We start from the raw sequence: 21,401 nt of genomic DNA, 5'->3' as shown, positions 1-21,401 counted from the left end.
GTGACCCAGGAATACTCCAAGCTTGACATCCAAATTCTAGTCCTCTGTTATAGGAAATAATTCCATAAAGAAACAGTAGCTGGGGTAATCCAGACTAACGGGACAGTCCAGCCGTTAGCCCTGCTTGCAGAGGCCTCAGGGAATAACTCTGGCTATAGCTTCACCTTTCTCATGGGTGTATACAGGCAGCCAGGACCTTAAACTGGGGAAGTTCTTGAACTGGGGGCTCTCCTGAGCCCCCACCCCATGGCAAAGTGGGAAACTGGGCTGAGACCAAGCTCCACCCTAGTCACAGAACAGAGGCCTGACCCGTCACCTCATCCCCACCCCCTGGCAGGCTGCAGGTCTCGGGAGGATGAAGCCCAACATTCTGGTGGTTGGGTTCAAGAAGAACTGGCAGTCGGCTCACCCAGCCACGGTGGAAGACTACATTGGCATCCTGCAGTGAGTGGGGTTACCAGGCGGGGCAGGGCCTGAGGTCTCTTGATTTGGGCCTTTGGCGTTTCCTGGGCCTTGGGAAGTAGAGGGGAAGCAGTGGACACTGTAAGAAGCTGAGTCCAGTGGTTCAAAGCTGAGGAAGAAAAAGACAGACTGAGGGTTCCCCCCTCTGCCCTGTGAGTCATAGACACCCAGATTGGCAGAGAACAGGCAAATAACTAGTGAAGTGGGCCAGGTGTGGGGCATTAGGGAATGGTGGGGACTGTGGCAAACTGAAGAGAACAGGTGTTCCCGGCTCCAGCTAATCGCACCCAGGTGGAAATGATGACCCAGTGCTGCCAGATCTTCTAGTTTTTCAGAGAAGTCGAAAATGTGAGTTTTTGTGCTTACCTGAGGGCTGCAGAAGACCTGCAAATGCCCAGCTCTCAAGCTGTGAGGTGGTACCACTGAAACCAGGCCTCCGAGGAGGCGACAAACTGGGGAATGGAACCAGGGGATAAACTCCCTGGGGATTTCAGGGTTTACTCCAAGCCCTTTCTCTTTCATTTCTTGCCGTGCAAAGTCCAGAAAATGCCTGCCTGAGCTGCTTTTCTGCCTTGATGGGGTATAGAGAGGCAGGGTGCTGGAGCATTTAACAAATATGAGGCTGAATGTTGGGGACCTTGGCCTGGCTTCCAGGTCTGCTGTGAACCAGCTGTATAACTGAGCAGTGCGTCTCACTGCCTCTAGGAAAATTACAACAGGAAGCAGTGCATACCTGCTCTGTAGGAACCCCCAGCTTCAATATGCCAAAACTCCAAACTGCTGAAGCCTAAAGGGCCCCGTCCCAGAGATTTGTGATTAGAGTTCAGAAGAGGGCAATGCTTAGCCTAGTAGATTAACCCTGATGGTGTGCTCTTGGGCACCATGTCAACCAGGCAGTTAATATACTTGTGGGGTGGGAGTCTTCCAGACATACCATACAGACAGCCCCTTGCTGTCTTCATGAGTGAGGCCATTCCTGTGTGCATGTCCAGCTTCAGCTATTTAATTCTGATTTGAACTGGCCACTTCCTTAGAGTGTGATCATAGACAAGATACTCCCTAAAACTTAGATTTTGCATCTGTTAAATGGGGGTAGCAATTCCCATCCCCACCTCTGTCGGTAGAGTTGTGAAGATTAGCCACGTGTGATGCTTTCAAACTGTGGTGCTGGAGAAGACTCTTGAGAGTCCCTTGGACTGCAAGGAGATCAAACCAGTCAATCCTAAAGGAAATCAACTCCGAATATTCATTGGAAGGACTGATGCTGAAGCTGAAACTCTAATACTTTGGCCATCTGATGCGAAGAACTGACTCATTAGAAAAGACCCTGATTCTGGGAAAGATAGAAGGCAGGAAGAGAAGGGGACGACAGAGGATGAGATGGCTGGATGGCATCACTGACTCAGTAGACACGAGTTTGAGTGAACTCCAGGAGACAGTGAAGGACAGGGAAGCCTGGCGTGCAGCAGTCTAGTCCATGGGGTTGAGAGTCGGGCACTGGTTAGCAACTGAACAATAGCAATCAGAAGGACAGGGCCGGTTCCGAGGTTGGCCTGACTCAGTTTCCCCCAAGAGGGTCTGCGGGATCCATGGTGCCTCAGACAGGAGAGCTAGAGGGGTCCTGGCCACCTCTCCAGTCCTGGACACATGGGAGACTGAAGCCCAGAGAGGAGAAGGGTGTGGTGGCAAGCAGGGTCAACTCTAGACTGGCCTCCTGGGGGCTGGGGGCTGGGGGCGGGGCCGAGAGCAGGTTGACCCCATGACCTTTCTCTCCAGCGACGCTTTTGATTTCAACTACGGTGTCTGTGTCATGAGGATGCGTGAGGGCCTCAACATCTCAGAGGTGATGCAGGCACACAGTGAGTACCCCTCCCCTTTCTTGATGCCCCTGTCAAAGACAGAACAGGATCCCAGGAAGTTCTAGAACCCATTTTTTGATTCCAAGTGGTTCAGGGAAGACAGGGGGAAATTAGTAAGGAATAAAAGGTCACAGGCTCCTAGAAGGTCAGTTTTTGATGGAAATCATCAGATTTCTAAGTGGAGAAACTGAGGTCCTGAAAGGGGATGTGACTAGTTCAAGGCCTTGCTTGACTGGACCATGGCTCCCCGAATCACCATGAGAGCTTTCATAACCAGAAGGGATAAAGAGGGACGAAGACAGGAGCGAGAAAAAGACGGGGAGAAGAGCCACGTGAAGACTCCAGAGCACGAAAGGCCATGAAGGCTGGGGCACAGAGTAGGGAAACGCACTACAGTGAAGTTCACATGTAAACAGATCTGAATTAGTTGTTTTTAGAAGTGAGATAGAAATAACACATGAAGACAAATGAGGGTGGATGTTGCAATGATGAGAGGAGCAGAGGCTGCAGGCCAGCCTGGGTCTTATTCACCCAGGTCACCGATGGGCTGAGGGCGTGCCTGGCAGCTGGTAGTTCAGTGAATATTTACACAGCCAGAATTTGCAGAGCAGCAGCCACACTCCTGACTGAGGTGGCTGTAGGCTCTGGACGTGCAGCAGGGAACAAAACCAAGTCTGCCCTGGAGGAGCTGACATTCTGGGGAAATGTGGTAGACCCAGGACTCATTGCAGGCAATGACAGCTCATGAGGTGTCCTGAGGAGGCCCACACAGGGGGTGGGGTATGTGGGCAAGAGGGTCTCTCTGAGGAGGGGGCTTATTTTTGAGGGGCTGGGGAAAGAGGGCACTTGTCTCTGGGGCCACCCACCCACCACTGAGGCCTGGTGGGAAGGAGCATGGCTTGTTTGAGCAGACAGGAAGCTGGTGGGGGGGTGCATGGAGCGTGCAGGGAGGCAGAGACCAGCTCAGTGGAAGCTGTGGAGTCAGGACCTTCCCCCAGGGTAAGAGGGCAGAGAAGCCTGGGAACAAAGCTCCCCCTCTTTTTCAGTTAACCCTGTGTTTGATCCAGCAGAGGACAGTAAGGAAGCCAGGGCTGGCGGGGCCCAGCTGTCTATCTCTGGCACAGGTCAGTCCCCCCACCCCAGCTCAGAGGCACAGGGAACTCTCACCCTGGGGTCACTGAGTGATGGGCCACGGGGGAACTTGGCCAAGGGCAGGAGGCTTTTGTTTGTGACGGTGACCTGAGACCCCTAGGACTGGGTCACAGGGAGTTGGTAGGGCAGTGGGGCTGGGGGCAAGATAAAGATTGCCAGCCCTGCTGGGGAATTCAGGGTCCAGGCATCGTGGAACCCCATCAGGCTCTGGGGCTCAAGTCCTGCGCCTCCAAGGGCCCCTGGGAGTCTCCCATAGGAGGGCCCGTCGGTGGTGCTCCGGCCGGTCCCTAGCGCACACGCACAGCAAGGGCTTCTGGCCACCATGTGCGCAAGCCCATGCTGTGCTCCAAGACAGACTCAGGCATTCCCATGTGCTCTGCACCGCTGTGACCTGCCCCTCTGCTCCTGCAGTGGACCCTGAGGCCCTGGTGCAGGAGGAGCAGGCCAGCACAGTCTTCCAGTCGGAACAGGGCAAGAAGACCATTGACATCTACTGGCTCTTCGACGACGGAGGTCAGTGCCCCAGGATGCCAGCTCTCCCCTGGCTGTCTCCCTTCCATGACCTCCTCTCTCAGCCTCCCTTGCTGGATGCTGACGACAAGGCCACCGGTGGGACCTTGGGACCCAGCTAAGAAGAATGGGGCCCCTGGGCCCACCACTGGGCTCTCGAGAGCCTGGGCAGGTCCCTCTTGTGGCCCTCTGTTTTCAGCTGTAAAATGAGGGACTTAAAGGAGCAGGTGAGGTCAGCGTGAGGAGGGACCTTCAGACTGGACAGGCCGTCAGGGTCACGGGCAAGATGACGTAAGTGGGAGAGATGAGCCGGAGCGCAGCAAAGCTGTAGACATATTCGTCACTTACCAAAGAAAAACACTCTCTCGTTTTTCTTGTGACTCTCAGCTTTATTGTTCCCACCCTTGATAGAGTCCTAGATACAGAGAAGATATTCTGAGCATTTACTATATTCTTGACACCAAGGGTTTGCATAGGTTAACCTAATGCAGTCCCCAGGTGAAAATGATTATTAACTCCCTTTACAAATAAGGAAACTGAGGCACGGAGTGGAGAAGTCATGTGTGGATCATACGGTGATAAATGATAGCGATCTAGATTTGCCTGTGAAATCCACCCCCTCCAAATGCCAGCTCATGTATTTAAAAGCCTTGTGCATGGGAATTCCCTGGTGGACGCTTCCACTTCAGGGGGTGCAGGTTGGATCCCTGATTCTGGGAAATAAGATCCTGAAAGGCCAAACTAAAGTTTTTCAATTTGTTTTTATTTTTGGCTATGCTGGGTCTTTGTTGCTGCGTGGGTTTTTCTCTAGTTGTGGTGAGCAGGCTTCTCATTGTGGTGGCTTCTCTTGTTGCGGAGCACCGGCTCTAGGGTGTGCAAGCTCAGTAGTGAAGCTCCCGGGCTTAGAGCACAGGCTCAATAGTTGTGGCACACGGGCTTTGTTGCTCCAAGGCCTGTGGGATCTTCCTGGATCAGGGATCAAACTCATGTTTCCTGCGTTGGCAGGCAGATCCTTTACCACTGAGCCACGAGGGAAGTCCCCCAGGTTTTTAAAAAATAAATAAAAGCATCATGCCATTCAAATAAACCCCAGCCCACAGAGCCCATGTCTCGCCCTGGTTTCACCTGGCAAACTCCTTATAGAGATGAGTGTGCTGAGGCCAAGAGAAAGGATGGGGTTTGCTAGAGGCAGAGCAGGCGGGACCCAGAGAAGGCTGTATCCTGAGAGCATCTTTCTCTTAACTCATGGCACCCTCCTTGCCAGGCCTCACCCTCCTCATCCCCTATCTCCTCGGCCGCAAGAAGAGATGGAGCAAATGCAGGATCCGCGTGTTCGTGGGGGGCCAGATCAACAGGATGGACCAGGAGAGAAAGGCGTAAGTGGGGAGCGCCGACCATCCAGGGCTACCCCTGCCTGCCCCCACCTTACCCTACTCCCCATTCCACCCCTTGGGGGTCTTGGGTCACAGCAGCGGTGACAGAGTTCAGGATAGGAGCAGGTTTCCCTCCACTTCAGAAGTGGTTTTGGTGTCCTGTCCCCTTTAATAAGATACGCATGTCCTAGTCCTGGCCATGGCAGGGAAGGCTGGTAAATTTTAAATCCACAAATCTCCAGGAGATTTGTGGAGAAATGAAGGATGGAGAAGGCCCTGCCCCTCAGAAATGGGGGTGGAGCTTAGAATCCTTCAGGGCAACATCCCCCACTCCCCACCCCACCCCCCCACACCCCCCAACTCCCAAGCTTGGGGTGCCACCCCTGGTGAGAGCAGAGGTGACATCAGTGGCCAGGATGAAGGGCAGCAAATACCCCAGAATCTCTTGGTGAGAAGGGACTCCATTTTCCAACTCCATGGCTGATTCTCTGTCTAAACAAGAGGAGGTCGGCCTGGTTCAAGTGCTTGGCACGTGATGGCATCCGCCAGAACTGAGTGATTTTGGTTTACTGGTTTTATTGGCCTCATCTTTCTGGCAAGAGTTGCTGATTTGCTGATTAAATTGTGAAGCCATTTCCTTTCAAGACGTATCCAAGTGAGAATGTGAGTTGACTTAAGATGAGACGGAAGTAAACAGTAAGGCATGTACACAGGTGTGGGGGTGGCAGGAGTCGGGCAGGTGGCACCCGTGGGCCAGATTCAGGCCCCTGTTGCTTTAGAGCAAGGTCAAGTGAGGTCGAAGGCCATAGGACCGAGGACTGCTGGAGGGTGTGGGCAGGCTGGGGAGGATGGGGTGGGTGGCTTGCCCCAAATTGTGCAGTTAATTAGCCAGAGAGAAAACCCCGCACAGCCTTGAGTGCCTGCTGTGACACCCCAGGGGCAGTACTCCGTGGCCTGTGCCACCCTAGTCCTATGCCAGGACCTCATACATCCCCATGACCCCTGCTGCATGAGTTAAGGGTGACCAGCAACCCCATCTCATTGCCCTTATCCCCGTTGAGAGCTTCTCCACTGAAGGGCCCTTCTCCTCAATGCGGAGGAGAACGTTGCCCGGGAAACGCAGCATCTGCTCTGTGCCCCTCTCCAGAAGGTAAACACACCTCAAAGGCTGCTTTGCCCTCTTGGCTTCCTGTTCCAGCTCCCACTCAAAGCTGGGCTCAGGGAGCATTGGTTCAGATTGAGGCCGTGGCGCTGTGGGGTCACAGGATGTCTTGCAAGCAAAGGTTATGAAGTCTCCTCTCCTCCCGGCTGACTCTGGACCAGCCCAAGTCCTCTGCCTTCCTTGTGACCCCAGCCCACCCCTGGGCTGCCCACAGCTCTGCTTTCCTAAGTTCACTCCCAAGTTCTGGGACCAGCAATGGCAGTTCGTCTCCGTTTTGTGCCCTGGCATGCTCCACACTGTCCCAGGCAGCCCCTCGCTGCTCCCACCCCATCCCCTGCACCCGCATGTCTTCGCTTATTTGGACTCTCCTCCTGGAGTGCTCGCTCCCCACCAGCTAGTCCTGAGGCACCACCGACGCTGTGTCCTGCCCAGGGATTCTGGTGTCTGCAATGGGCAGGTAGGGCCAAAGCACGAGTACTGTTCAGAAGCCTCCTGTGTGGTTCCGGTGTGAACTCCCTTATCTACCCTTTTCAGTCTCTAACAGTCTACCCACCATTCACCCTCCAGCCAGATCGCCACCTCCATGAAGCCCTCCCTGACTGCTTCAAACCACAGTTGCTGTTTCCTCCTTGTGGATGCAAAGTCAGGGCTATCTGGCTTGCCACTCCTGGTTCTACACTCAGCTCATATGTGTTACCTGCTCCCTCAGCCATCCTGAGGAATTTCCTGCTGTTCACCTCCCATTCCTTACACCCTTGTTTCTCAAAGTGTGGCCAGCAGTCTCACATCACCTGGGAGCTTCTTAGAAATGCAGAATCCCAGGCTTCCCTGGTGGTTCAGTGGTTAGGAATCCACTTGCCAATGCAGGGGCCACGGGTTTGATCCCTGGTCCAGAAAGATCCCACATGCAGCAACGAAGACCCAGCTCAGCCAAAAGTAAATAAATAAATCTTAAAGATTAAAAAAAAAGGAAATGCAGAATCCCAGGTCCCAACCCAGGCCACCTGGATCAGAACTTGCATTATAACAAGCTCCCCAGCAGGTGCGCAGACATTAGAATGTGAGGCGCTCTAGCCCAGAGTTGGCCACCCGAGACTTAGGACAATTCCTTTCTCCTGTCATTCGTCCTCATCTGACCTGCTTTATCAATATTCACTTATTGTCTGCCTCCCTCACAGGTTAGCATGTGAAATCCCCGAGGGCAGAGATTGTTTTGTTCACTGCTGTATCTTCCCTGGTGACTCACATGATAAAGCATCTGCCTGCAATGCAGGAGACCCAGGTTCAATCCCTGGGTCGGGAAGATGCCCTAGAAAAGGAAATGGCTACCCACCCCAGTATGCTTGCTGAGAGAATCCCATGAAGCCTGGTGGGCTACAATCCATGGGGTCACAAAGAGTCAAACACGACTGAGCAACTAACATACACATCTTCCACAAGTGCTCAATGAAAACTCTCTGAAGAAACGAATGCATTAAAAAAAAAAACCACCTCTGTCTTCCAGGATCATTTCTCTGCTGAGCAAGTTTCGGTTGGGATTCCACGAAGTTCATGTCCTTCCCGACATCAACCAGAAGCCACGGGCCGAGCAGTGAGTTTTCTGTGTTGGGGGTTCCAGGGAGAAGGGTTGGCCCTTTCTCTTTGGTGAACCAAGGGCAACCTGGTTCACCTGCCCCCGCCTACACTGGGCTCATGGAAAGAAAGAGGAAGGATTGAATTTGTAGCCGTTAATTTTTGTTTGAGTTTTTTCCCTTGCCCCGTGGTCCTTTGCATATCAGAGTTGTGGTCTTTGCCAGAAACACACTTGGGCTGAAGGTCAGTGAAAGTTCCCATTCATGCTTTTCACAGACCAGGTGTTTTTGAAGCTCTGCATGGCTGTTCTGTCCCTAGAGCAGAGCTGGTGTTTGATCTGCCAGGGACCTTCCACCCACCCTGCACACCCTGGGGTTGAGCAAGTCTCCAGCTTCATACTTCTCAAGCTCAGGCTGCTGGCTGCTCACGAAAGGCTGATTCTATCTACTCTGATTTTTAAATTTTCTCCAACCCCTGTATTGTTTTCATAAAGGACTGGTTCTCAAACAACAACATCACCTGGAGGGTTTGTGAACACCCAACTTGGGAGGCCCAGCCCCAAGATTCTGAGTCACTAGGTCTGGGGTGAGGCCAGAAAATGTGCGCTTCTAACAAGCTCTCCCGTGCTGATGCAGGCACCTCACTTTGAGAACCACAGTCTCAGACGATCCATGTAACCTGCTTAACAGGGCACCCCGCCCAGAGTCAATGATCAGTCGAGGCTGGATCTGTGGCTTCTGTCTGCTTGTAGCCTCTGAGCTCTCTGTACCTCTACCTTTCCTATAGTACTAACTCTGCTACCGACTGCTTCCTTCCTTCTCCGGACACTGCTTAAATCAAGTGTCTGAAAAAGGGACTGTGACCAGCCCAGCTCATTGCTTCCTGCCAAGCCGAGGTAAAAGTCACCGGAAAGTCTATTTCTTGGCCACCGTTAGTCCAGTTGGCCATGGCCAGGAGTGGCAGGATCATATGCCCTGAAATATACCACTGGAAGGATGCTCCTTGTGCAGAGGCCACAGCAGAGGCACGTCCCCTCCGTGGGGCTGAGGGGCATTGGAGCCAACGGGGCGGAAGTTCCCCAGGCCCTGAAGCAGAAGCATGGCAGCTGCAGCCCCTGATGATATATTAACTCAGTGGCATTGGGGAGTGGAAGATGTTGAATGGTCTGGGCAGCCGCTCCCCTGCTCACCCATGCAATGGCAAGTAGGCAGACTTGACGCCAACTCCTGTGTGAATTTGTAGCGGGGCTCCATCGTGGGGCCAGAAGGAATAAGTTACTTTCCTAATGATTCAGTTGCATATCCTTAAAAGAAGACATTTACGATAGGCTTGCGTTATGTAAATCTGTCCAAGTGAGGTTTTCCAGGACTCTGTCTCTCAGTAAAGTAAGGTCCTTCCTGACCTCTGTAGCCCTGTTTACCTGGAGAAGGAAGGACATTGAGAAGAAAAGAAAGGGGGCTTCCCCAGTGGGCCAGTGGCTAAGACTCCGAGCTCTCAGTGCAGGGGGTCTGGGGTCAATCCCTGGTCAGGGCACTAGATCCTGCATGCCGCAAATAAGAGCCCCCAGGCCACAACTGAAAACCCCTCGTGCTGCCACTAAGACCCGGTATAGCCAAATAAATAAATATTATTTTGAAGGAAGGAACTAGTTAATAGTGATGGCTCTACTGACTCCCCCATTCTCTCAGGGCTGTGCTTGAGCTGCAGGGGCAGAGATAAGTAAATTGCAGCCCTGCCGTGCGTGGAGGAGCAGAGCCTTGAGAAAGGCCGCGAACAGAGATGGGAGGGGAGACCTTCCCCCGTGGAGAGGACAGCGGGAGCCACATGCAGGGCCCCCCGCCCATCTTGTCTTCTGCTCTTGCATCTGCCTCCACCTCCTGGACCATTTCTCTCCTCCCTTGCACAGCCAACCTTCTCCAAAGTGATACTACCCTCTTTGTGGCTGCTTCCTCCCATCCCTCCCTCATTCTCCAGCTCACTCCAGTCTGGCTGCCCTCCTGCAGTTCCACTGAAATCCCTCTCACCAGCCTGGGCCGTGACCTCTGCACCACCGGATCTGCAGAGCCCATTGCTGCATTTGACACAATGGTCCTTCTTGAAACAGCCCCTTTGGATCCAAGATGCTGCCCTCTCCCGGATCCCTCCCACTTCAGTGATCCTTCTTTTAGTTTCCTTTGCTGGTGCTTCCTCCTTTCCCTGACTTACCTGATGGAGTCCCGTTCACCCCTGCACTCACCTTGCTCCGCCCATACAGGCTTCTCTGTTGCTCCTCAAGCAGCCCAAGTACACTTCTGCCTCGGGACCTTTGCACCTTCCATTCTGTTTGCGCCAACACCCCCTGCCTTGTGCATAGCTAGCTTCGAAAGGATGGATGTCCTTGGGTCCAGAGAGGACTTTCTGCCCAATTATTTCCCATCCCAGGACTCAGTGTATGCTTTCATAAGACTTCTGATCTATATCGATCTGCTTATTTGTCGCCCAGCAGACCATGCGCTCTGTGAGGACTGGGGATGTGGTCTGGTTTGTTCACTGCTGGGTAGCACAGAGCAGTGCTCAGTAAACACCCTGGGGCGGGAGTGGTCAGGGGGTGGAGATGGATCCCAGGTCAGGCTTCATGCACCACTTGTGAAGTCCTGTTCAAAGTCAGACCCTGCTGTCAGGGCTGAATTCAACACAGAGGCTGCTTTGATATAAACAGCAGCCTCAGAAAGGGTTTCAGCCTGAAATGTATGTCCCCATGGCCCCCACCTCCATCTCCTTCTGAGGACCTGGTTCCCCTGGACATGGGCACCTCGCCCGGTTTACTGGATCTCTCTGCCCCAGCATCAAGCGCTTTGAGGATATGATCGCACCCTTCCGCCTGAATGATGGCTTTAAGGACGAGGCCATGGTCACTGAGATGAGGCGGGACTGCCCCTGGAAGATCTCAGATGAGGAGATTAACAAGAATCGAATCAAGGTGCAGGAGAAAGAAGGGCCTTGCTGGGGTGGGGGTGGGGGTCTGGGTGCTCCCCTGGGTCAGGGCCTGTGCCCCCATCTGTCCTGAGCTTCCTGAACCCCTTCCCCTGACCCTTAAGTCTAGTCTTCCCGCACCAAGCCTCTGAGGTGTCCTCAAACCACACACACTCAGGCTGATGAGTGACTCAGGGGTTGATCTCAGAGCCATCCTTGGTGTGGGAGCCTGGTCCCTCGGTCCATTTTGAGTCTCCCTGGCCATGGGAATGGACTGCCTGGGGTCCTTCTCCCTCTCTTCCCCTGTTCCTCCATGCCTGCAGGAAGGAATTCATAAGGCAGGTGGAGACGGTAAAGGTAGAGTTTGTCCTTTGTAGGCCCACAAAGCTGCCTGAGTTTCTCCCCTTAGCTATGGACCCCACGCCCTTCCCAGGCATCTTCAGGACTCTGCTCAGGCCTAAAGGAGAGTGGGGGCTGCCATGCCCATTTTAAGTTGGGGAGAGCAGTTGGGGCCTTTGGAGCGCAGTTCTGCTCCCTGTGAGTTCCATGGTAGTGGTTCTGAGAACTCAGGGGGCATTTGGTGATGTCTGGGGACAGTTTTGGCTGTCACCTGCCAGCAGGAATGGCCGCTGTCACTTAGCGAGTAGTGGCCTGGGATGCTGCTAAACATCCTGCAACCCACAAGGCACAGTTCCCACAATGCAGAGTGATTCCACCAAAATGCTGCCCATGTGAGATTGGGGTGAACTCACTTGCCCTCGGTTTTCCGTTCTCTCCAATGGGGTATCCGTCCACAATCAGACCCTGAGTATCCACCACTTCTGAACAATTCAGAGACAAGCCTCAGAGAGGGGGAAGGAGTCCGCCCCACAGCTCAGCCCCACCTGAGCTTTGGGGAGTTCCCTGACCCAGCCAGCAGCCCTGACACTCAACCCTTGAGCCTTCCAGAGTCACCCAGTCCTGAGAGAAGGCTGAGAGATATGTCGTGTCCATGGAAGGCTCCTGCCTACTCTGTCACAGAGGAGACAGAGCCGTTGCCATTGCTGAGTCCACCTTATCAAGTGCTTCCCATTGGCCTGGAGCTTTTGCAAACATCATCTCACTCAGGCTTCCCCAGACACTCCGGGGAGGGCACTGTTGTACCCATTTCACAGCTGAGGACAATGAAGCTCAGGGAGGCAAGGTGCCTGCTCAATGTCGGAAACTCAGAGCTGAGATGTGAACCCAGCCCTCCCCACCCCACGGGAGGTGCTCTTTCCTACCACAATCCCACAATAATAAAGTCAGGAAGAAAACACCCTGGGGGCTCCTCCAGGAGGTAAGCCTGGCACTCAGTTACCTTCTCGGAGGCGGGAGAATCCATCATCATTTAGGGGGGACAGTTCACACACCCAGTTTGAGGTATTCAAGGATGTGGACTTGGGCTTGGTGGGGATTGCTCAGAGGATGTGGGAAATGACCACATGGCTTTTCCTTGCCCAGTCCCTGCGGCAGGTGAGGCTGAACGAGATTCTGCTGGATTATTCCCGAGATGCCGCTCTGGTTGTCATGTAAGTAGTGACCTGTGTGCTGGAGAAGCCTGATGCCCAGGCCAGAGTGTCAGCTTTAGAGGGGTGGTCACTGGCTGAGGACCCGAGCCTTCCTCTGTGAGGATGAAGGGCCCCAGCCCCATAGAAACACAATCTGGGTGGCTTCTTATTGCGGACTGGGCCTGCATCCACCCCATGCCCCACGCCTGTGAACCAGCTGCCGAGGTCTTGGGTCCCCATGTCCCAGGCCTCACCGACTCACCCCACTCCTGCTTTCCCCTGTCCATTGCTTTTTCCTGCCAAACTCAGCTTGGCAAAGGGGACCCAGTTTGTTCTGGAAGAAAATCGATTCCTAGTTGTTTGGCCAGCCCTCTTTGGTCACCAGCCACCCCCAGTTGATGTTGGTGCCAGGTCTGGGCAGTGGAATCAGAACCCTTCCCTGGCCGGGGCTGTTCCAGCCTCCAGGCCCGTCAGACACCCCAGCTTCTCTTGCTGCTGCCCCTGTCTGGTTAGGAGCTGCCTCGGCTGGCTGTTGACCCAGGCTGAGTAAGTGGAAGAAGCAGGGAAGGTGACAATGGCACAGAGTCTCATGGAGGCCAAGAGGCGAACACGGTCAGCCAGGCCCCCCAGCCCCCTCTCCCAGGGACAGACCTGGCTCCGAGGGAATGTGGCCATCTGACCAGAGGAGCCCCTGACATTTCCTGGGGCGAGCCACCCGCAGATTCCACAGGACAGTGGGAAAGCCGGCCGAACCTGTTTGTTCATACCCTGAGACCAGGATGGAGCACACAGTTTGTGGGGCCATGTGCAGTGGGAATGTGGGGCCCTTTGTTCAAAGGCCATTAAGAACGTCAGGATGGGGACGGCAGAGCGTGAAACCCAGCCTGGCACCCATCTCAGTAGGGGCTTCATGATCACACAGGTGGCTCCCCACGAGGCGGGCTCTGCCTGAAGCCGTTCTTTCTGGGGCTTATGGGGAGATAATCTTTTCTACAAAGAAAGTGCCCCATGGTTCCTTTGATGTGGGGACCGTGGTATAAGGAAAGCAGGTTATCTGAGCCGCTGGCCAACATCTTGCAGAGAATGTTTCTAGGGCCAGGTTAGCCTGGTCGTGGGCCGGGTCAGCGGGTAAGACAGTGACAGTGGCTTCATCCTGGGATGGCTCCCCAAATTTCCCTGGGTGTGGTACTTGGGATGTGCCATCTGGGGCGTGGGTGTGCCAAAGCACCTCTTCCTGAGTGCCACCTCTGTTCAGAGAAGCAGATTCGCATTTTGTCTCTGCCATTAGCCCACTGTGTGGCCTTGGGCAAGTAACTCTCCTCTGAGCCTCAGCTTCCCTGATTATACATTTTTTTTAATGTTTATTTTGGGGCTGCGTTGGGTCTTACTTACAGAGCTCAGGTTCTTCATCGTGACGTGTGGGCTTCTCTGGTTGTGGTGCATGGGCTCCAGAGTGCGTGGGCTCTGTAGTTTCTCTTTGAGTTTAGGCCCCCAGACTTGCAGTCATGGCTCTTAGGCTTAGTTGCCCAGAGACACGTGGGCTTTTAGTTCCCTGACCAGGGATAGAACCCATGTCCTCTGCACCGCAGGGCGGATTCTTAACCCCTGGACCATCAAGGAAGTCCCTCCCTGATTATAGAGAAGAGTTAAATTAATTATTTCCAAGATTCTCTTTCACTCTAACATGCTATGACCCTAAGTTTGCCACTAAAATGAATCAGTCTCTCAAGCCATCAGAGGAGGAATTTCATCTGGGGAGGGACCACCTGCTGTCACCTCTCCCCTCGAACTCCCCCACCTTCTGGATCTTGCAGGGGAAACCGATCCCCACCCACCAGCCTTTCTGGGATTAGCTGATACAAATAAACGGGAGTCAGTTCCCTTAGAGGAGAGACCTGCACACAGGGTCCACCCCATGGCGACTGCCACAGTTGCATCCTGAAAGGACCCTGGCTGTCAAGCCAACACCACTGGGAGCAGCTGCTCTGCTCGTCTCCAACCCGGAGACAGGCCTTTAAAAGTTCACCCTGAGGGTCCCCTGCCTCAGAACCATGGAGGGGGCGGGGAGGCGTGGAAAACAGCAAATTCCTCAATTCCTTCTAGATCAGGGTCTGGGGTTGAGCCCAGGAGCCTGCATTCCCCAGAAATCCCAAGAATGAGGAAATCCTCCCAAGCCTCCATGAAATGACAAAAATCACATTTTCTGGCAGATCAGAGAGCACACAGGGACTGTTTTCTAGAGCAGCTTTGAGGCAGAACTGGTTTGTTTGCTGTTTACTAATCAGTGGCTTATCTGATTAACAGTCCTTGTTTGAGCTCAGCTTAAACTGCACACTAATAAACCAGCCTTGTAACTAGCCCAACAACCTTGACCACACTAAGCACATATTTCTGGCATAGCTTTTGGGTCTAGACCCCTCTTTTATTATAAAGCTAAATGCATGTGTGCTAAGTTGCTTCAGTTGTGTCTGACTCTTTGCAACCCTATGAACTGTAGTCCACTGGCTCCTCTGTCCATAGAATTTCCCAGGCAAAAATACTGGAGTGGGTTGCCATTTCCTACTCCAGGGGATCTTCCCGACCCAGGGATCAAACCCGTGTTTCCTGTGTCTCCTGTTTTGGCAGGCAAGTTCTTTACCACTAGTGGCACCTGGAAGTCATCAAAGACAAATAGTAATAGTCAAAATAATAGTAATCAAATTGCATTTTATTGATTGAGCCTCTATGACACTCAAGGCATTGGGCTTTATTAATAAAAAAATTTTTTTTTCATTTATTTTTTGGCTATACTGAGCAGCATGTGAAATCTTAGTTTACCACCAGGGATTCAATCTGTGCCCCTTGCAATGGGAGCATAGAGTCTTAACCACTGGACCACAAGGGAACTCCTAATTTTTTAAAAAATTTATTTTATTAAAGTATAGTTGATTTATGGAGAAGGCAATGGCAAGCCACTCCAGTACTCTTGCCTAGAAAATCCCATGGACGGAGGAGCCTGGTAGGCTGCAGTCCATGGGGTGGCTAAGGGTCGGACACAACTGAGCGACTTCACTTTCACTTTTCACTTTCACACATTGGAGAAGGAAATGGCAGCCCACTCCAGTGTTCTTGCCTGGAGAATCCCAGGGACAGGGGAGCCTGGTGGGCTTCCGTCTATGGGGTCACACAGAGTCAGATACGACTGAAGTGACTTAGCACCAGCAGTTGATTTATAATGCTATGTTAATTTCTGCTGTATAGCAAAGTGATTCAATTATACATCCATATATACTCTTTTTCATATTCTTTTCCATTATGGTTTATCTGAGGATACTGAATATAGTTCCCTGTGCCACACAGTAAGACCTTGTTGTTTATCCACCCTATACATAATGGTTTGCATCTGCTAACCCCAAACTCCTAAATCCACTGGGTCTTATTAATTTTCAGAACTCTATGAAGTCATTCTGTTTTACCCCCATCCCCACCGCAGCACACAACCTTAGGAGATGAGGAAGCCGAGTCTCAGAGAAATTCAGAACCTGCCAGGTGGTGACTAGGGTTTGAAGCCCGAGACGCTGATTCTGAAGCTCGGTTATCTTTCTGCATCTAGGTTAGATCCAAGGCTGCCTTTCCTTCTGGCTAAGCAGTGCAGTTCTGAGCAAAAAGCTCCTTTGTTCTGTAGCAGCTTGATTTCTAAAGATTAGTAGCTTACACCACACATATCCTGTGGGCAGAAACAGAGCATGTCGTTCCCTGGCACTGGGGGAGAGTGCCAAGGGAGTCTGTCCTTTGGACAGGCAGACAGATGGACAGGCTCTGCTCTGGGAGGGCACTTCACGTTGGGGCTTGAAAAGTCACAGTAGGAGTGATGGAGGTCTCCTGCCCTAGATAGTGGAATTACTAGGCCCCCCAAGCCTTTGATATTTCTAACTGAGACCCTGAAAAGGATGTATAATACTAGTAGTTCAGTTCAGTCACTCAGTCGTGACTTTTTGTGACCCCATGGACTGCAGCACGCCAGGCTTCCCTGTCCATCACCAACTCACGGAGTCTACTCAAACTCATGTCCATCAAGTCAGTGATGCCATCCAGCTATCTCATCCTCTGTCATCCCCTTCTCCTCCCACCTTCAATCTTTCCCAGATCAGGGTCTTTTCCAATGAGTAGTTGCTGCTGCTGCTGCTGCGTCACTTCAGTCGTGTCCGACTCTGTGCGACCCCATAGACGGAAGCCCACCAGGGTCCCCCGTCCCTGGGATTCTCCAGGCAAGAACACTGGAGTGGGTTGCCATTTCCTTCTCCAATGTGTGAAAGTGAAAAGTGAAAGTGAAGTCGCTCAGTCGTGTCCGACCCTTAGCGACCCCACGGACTGCAGCCTACCAGGCTGCTCCATCCATGGGATTTTCTAGGCAAGAGTACTGGAGTGGCTTGCCATTGCCAATGAGTAGTTACCAGTGGGCATTTCCAGCCTTTAGTGTAACTGTCAAATCAGGAAAGTTTGGTTTCAATATTCCCACTTCCCTTTTCCTGGGAAAGGCACCAGAAAAACACAAACTCAGTCTATTAACTAAGGTGACACTGGCTTAATGGAATGTCCTTGTTCCCATGGGGTTCCCCGATCCTGGGGACCTTGCTTTATAAGGGAGGATACTGTTTGTCCCAAATGAAGCTTTGAGAAGGGAATTTTTTAAAAAGGGACAGCTGTTTGGGGACATCGATTTTCAACAGAGGAGGGGTTGCACTGAGCTGGGATCATGGGGATGGAAAGATCCCAAGACCTCGGGTCAAGTCCCAGCTCTGCCACTCACCGGCTGGGTCATCTTGAGCTGGTAAATAGTAGTAAGTGGTGACAATACTACTGACGTTAGGAAGGGCTCACTCTATGCCAGTGTTTTTGTGTAGTGCCCTTATCGAGCTGGGGCTTCTTTGGAATGCACAAGTCCATGACAGAATCAGGTGTGTTCACTTTGGGGAAACAAAAACTGAGGCTTAGGGTCAATGAGCCTTTTGTCACAGCCACATGGCTGAGGAAGTGGCAAAGCCACGACTCTAGCAGCTTCTCTGATCCAGAGCCAGCCTCTGAAGCCCAGCGTTGCACAGCATCCTCCTTTCTAGGCGGTTCCCTCAGCTTTTCCCCTGGGTAGTTCTAAAGTTCAGATGAAACAGTACCTGTGGGTGTACTTTGGGAAAACACACAAGGTTCAGGCCCACGTAACATGCTGGTGCCCCAGCTTTGTGCAACGCCAGCAGGGTCAGTGTGATGCTGCCTTCCCGCAAGAGCTGCAAGCAGGGCGGTGTCAGTCATCACCAGGCATCTTTGGAATCTCAAGATGGTAGAAAAGTCGCTTCCTGAAATAGCCATGAAAATGTGGCTGAAGAGCCTTCCCAGGGTATGTGGTTATTTGCTCAGCATAGCAGTTCGGACAAGACGTTCAGGGAGACGGCAGAGTCCTGCTCCCAAAGCCTTACATATGTGGCAGGAGCCAGGACTAGGCCACTCAGCTGAAACGCAGGACCACATCACTTTGCTGTGGCTGCAGGCAGGGGTGTGGCTGGAGAGGCGAGGCTGGCGTGATCCGAGTGCCTGCAGGAGTGGGATCCGTGAGCCTCGCCGCGTCAGACTGTGTCCTCCGCACAGGCGAATAAGACAGACCCCGCCTGCTCATGAGCGAACAAACATTCTAGTGGGGGGAGACAGACAACAAACAAATGAAAAGAGGACTTGAGAGTGTCAAGTGTTACAAAGATAAGGAAACAGGGTGACATGATAAAGGGGGGAGATGGGATTGAAGAGGGTGATCTGAGAAGGAGGTGCACTTGGGGCCAAGACCCAGGGGAGCCAAGGTGAAGAGCTGGGGGCTGGCTCTGCCCTGGGCGGAAAGAATGTCATGGGCCAAGGCCCTGGGGCAGGAACAAGCTTTTTCAGGAGTAGAAAGGAAGCCTCAGTGGCTGTAGGGGTGTGAGGGAGCCTGAAGGCAGTGGGAGGGGAGGCTGTGGAGGCTGGTGGGGCCAGAATCACGGGGGCCTCACAAGCCATGGCTTTGTTTAGAAATGCGTTATGGGTCAAGTTACATTTCAAGTCGCGCTTTCAAGAAGAGCCATAGGTCATTCTTAGGGTGGCTGGGAAGAAGGAATGCTGAAGGGGCCAACAAACAGAAGCAGACCAGGAGCTGGGCCACATGGGGAAGGCCCCTGGTTAATTTCCCATCTGCTGCTTCTTCCTGCCCCACAGCACCCTGCCCATAGGGAGGAAGGGGAAGTGCCCGAGCTCGCTCTACATGGCCTGGCTGGAGACGCTGTCCCAGGACCTCAGACCTCCAGTCATCCTGATCCGAGGAAACCAGGAGAATGTGCTCACCTTTTACTGCCAGTAACTTCGGGCTTGGCTGCACCTGCCCAAAGCCTGAGTGCAGGGGATGCCCACCTGTCCACGGGCACAGAAGGCATACCTTGTCACATGTAGTGTCTGATGATCTGATGGAAGAAGTTGGTAGATTTTCAAACATCGGCTGGACCCCACTCCCATCGGACGTGTGCTCTGGGTTTTGTTTTTATGGGCTAAAGAAGTAGCAGATAGAGTTGTCTGCTCTATCTGGTGGGTCCATATCCCTTCTAAGTTTTCTTTTGCGCTTGATTACAACAAATTAAGATTTCAGTCTTTGATTTGTGTACAAATTTGAGTCAGACTTCTGGATGTGTATCTTGGCAGTTTCTACAGACCTTTCCTGGGAGCACCCCCTAAACACGCCTCCCCCTTCCAATGTCAGGTGAGTGAGCACCCCACATGCACCTGCAGCCCTTACAGGAGGAATACAGGGCCCCTTGAGTCTCCATAATAATGCAAATTTGTTTAACTGCCTCTCACTTCCTTCACTTTCAATAATGTGTCTAAAGTGTTTTGGTTGGTTCTTTGGTAAACCGGGACTTTCAAACTTTTCTAGATGGCAACCCACAGTAAGAAATCTATTTGACATTGAAACTTGGAACAAATACAGTAAAACGAAAGTGTCACAAAACAATCCTTATCCTTTGCTGAGAAAGACAGAGCTCCTGGCTGAACACTTGGAGGAGGGAGAGGGGGCTGCCTTTGAGCCATTCGGTGGACTGGGACCAACTCCCACTCCAGATTAGGCAAAGCCTTTCTAGAGCCACATGGAAAACCACTTCCTGGCAAATGGTTGCTCCCTCTTCTGACCTCAAGGAGACTTTGATCCAAGAACAGAGAATGCTTTGACTTTGGGAATTTAAATAAAATACTTCACCATGTTGGAATCTAAATTTTGAACAATGATAATAGCTTTGTTTAAAAAAAAAGAAGCCTTGAGTTAACAGTGAGGTCAAAAACAATGAAATGAATAAAAAATACATTTACTCAGTCAACAGAATTTATTTGTTTTGGAACAGGCTGTTTCTCAACTCTGCTGAGTGTTTTGGAAAAACTAACTGCATTGTTTTTCGACCCTGGATTAAACTTTTCTCTGAGCTTCCACTGGGCCCGTAGGTTACAGTGCCTGACTTCCACACGGACGTCTGCAGGGGTCACTTACTTTCCCCTTTGCTTCTCTTACATGTGCTTGGAGATGCACAGATGTCTTCTTTAATCTTTTAAAAAGTCTCCCAGGAATTTCAATCTTGCCTCAAACCAAGGGGTGGAGAGATTGAGTAGAAAGAGCCACAGCGTGGTCACCAAGGAACCTAGACTTGAGTGTCTGTCTCCCCCCAAAACTGGCTGTGACCTCAGACATGACCCCTTACCTTCTGAGCTGCAGTCCATGAAATGAGAGAATGGGACTCAAGCAGGTGTCACCAGCCCGCTGGCCTGCTGCTGACTGTGGTTTGGCCCGTGTGTTTTTTATTTTTATCTTTTGAATTATGTGAGTTTCTTTTGGCTGTGCTGGGTCTTCGTTGCTGCGCGGGCTTTCTCTGCATGTGGTGAGCGGGGGCTGCTCTTCGCTGCGCTGCTCGGGCTTTTGTCTGTGGTGGCTCCCCTTGCTGTGGCTCGAGGGCTCTAGAGCACGGGCTCAGTAGTTGTGGCGCATGGCTTAGTTGCTCTGAGGCATGTGGAACCTTCCCGGATCAGGGATGGAAGCTGTGTCTCCTGCACTGGCAGGCAGATTCTTAGCCACTGTCCCATCAGGGAAGTCCCCACGTGTGGTTGATCGGTGTTATGGAAGTGAGGGGGCCAGGTGGGGTGGAGAATGCATTCTTCAGTACCCCCACCCCACTGTGGCACACCGCTTCCTGCCCTACTGTGCACTCAGAGGCTGTGAAGGACCCCACCCCCACCCCGAGTCATCGCTGGGCCTGTGAAGCACTGAGAGATTAAAAGACTTTGGACTGCTGTGTGTGTGTGTCTGCATCTGGATGATAAGATGCTCCACATCAGCGAGGAGTCCACCCTGGCACTGTGCCCGGGAAACCACAGAAAGGTGGTCATCAGAGCTGGAGCCCAACCCTGCCAGCAGCCACCCCGGCCACCACTTATCTCCCCCAGGATCCACCGCTCAGAATGCTCCTGACTTCCCCCCCGGCATTTCAGCCTCCAGATTTCATGTCCTCTTTCAGTTCCTGCCCAGACTTGTGGCTCTGATGTAAGATAGGCTCTCTGAGCTCCCCTCTCCAGCAGAGAGCTGTGGATCTCACGAGAACATGGAAAGCCCCGTCTGGACTGAATTTCCTTTTACACACCTGCCTGGCCTCTCGTGTGGCTTGGAGGGCAAGGTGGGTTTCACACGGATGAGACTAGCTGGAATGTTCCTGAACCACCACCTGGCTGAGAGGTCCCCAAGCACATGCAAAGCAGCCAGGTTTTGCTTGTAGCCGTGTATAGCTCAGGAGAGCAGAAGAAA

At 52.5% G+C, this 21,401-nt stretch overlaps 1 protein-coding gene and 1 long non-coding RNA gene across 4 annotated transcripts in view; one reads left to right on the top strand and one right to left on the bottom strand.

Moving 5' to 3' along the window:
- SLC12A3 (solute carrier family 12 member 3) overlaps window positions 1–20,314 on the top strand; it is a 39,827-nt gene extending 19,513 nt beyond the window's left edge. Inside the window, exons 18-26 of one of the 3 annotated variants that reach the window (XM_088830050.1) lie at window positions 338–444; window positions 2,239–2,321; window positions 3,368–3,415; window positions 3,885–3,986; window positions 5,248–5,359; window positions 8,023–8,109; window positions 10,914–11,049; window positions 12,525–12,592; window positions 18,785–20,314. In XM_088830050.1, the coding sequence (XP_088686176.1) occupies window positions 338–444; window positions 2,239–2,321; window positions 3,368–3,415; window positions 3,885–3,986; window positions 5,248–5,359; window positions 8,023–8,109; window positions 10,914–11,049; window positions 12,525–12,592; window positions 18,785–18,926 (885 nt within the window). In that variant the 3' untranslated portion in view covers window positions 18,927–20,314. Of the gene's footprint in view, window positions 1–337; window positions 445–2,238; window positions 2,322–3,367; window positions 3,446–3,824; window positions 3,987–5,247; window positions 5,360–8,022; window positions 8,110–10,913; window positions 11,050–12,524; window positions 12,593–18,784 lie in introns of all 3 variants that reach the window. The other 2 variants (XM_088830049.1, XM_088830048.1) reach the window with 2 other exon arrangements.
- LOC148774401 (uncharacterized) lies at window positions 18,096–20,447 on the bottom strand. The gene is made up of 3 exons (XR_016035771.1): window positions 20,308–20,447; window positions 18,911–19,026; window positions 18,096–18,233 (listed from the first exon to the last, which is right to left on the bottom strand). It is a non-coding gene; the product is annotated as an uncharacterized LOC148774401 (long non-coding RNA).
- Window positions 20,448–21,401: the final 954 nt, after the last annotated feature.

This window comes from Moschus berezovskii, chromosome 22 (assembly GCF_049115385.1).
Source record: "Moschus berezovskii isolate FMDL1 chromosome 22, NW_MosBer_1.0, whole genome shotgun sequence".
Classification (NCBI taxonomy): Eukaryota; Metazoa; Chordata; class Mammalia; order Artiodactyla; family Moschidae; genus Moschus; species Moschus berezovskii.
Note: the sequence above shows the minus strand (reverse complement) of the source record. Positions and strands in the feature narration are given on the sequence as shown.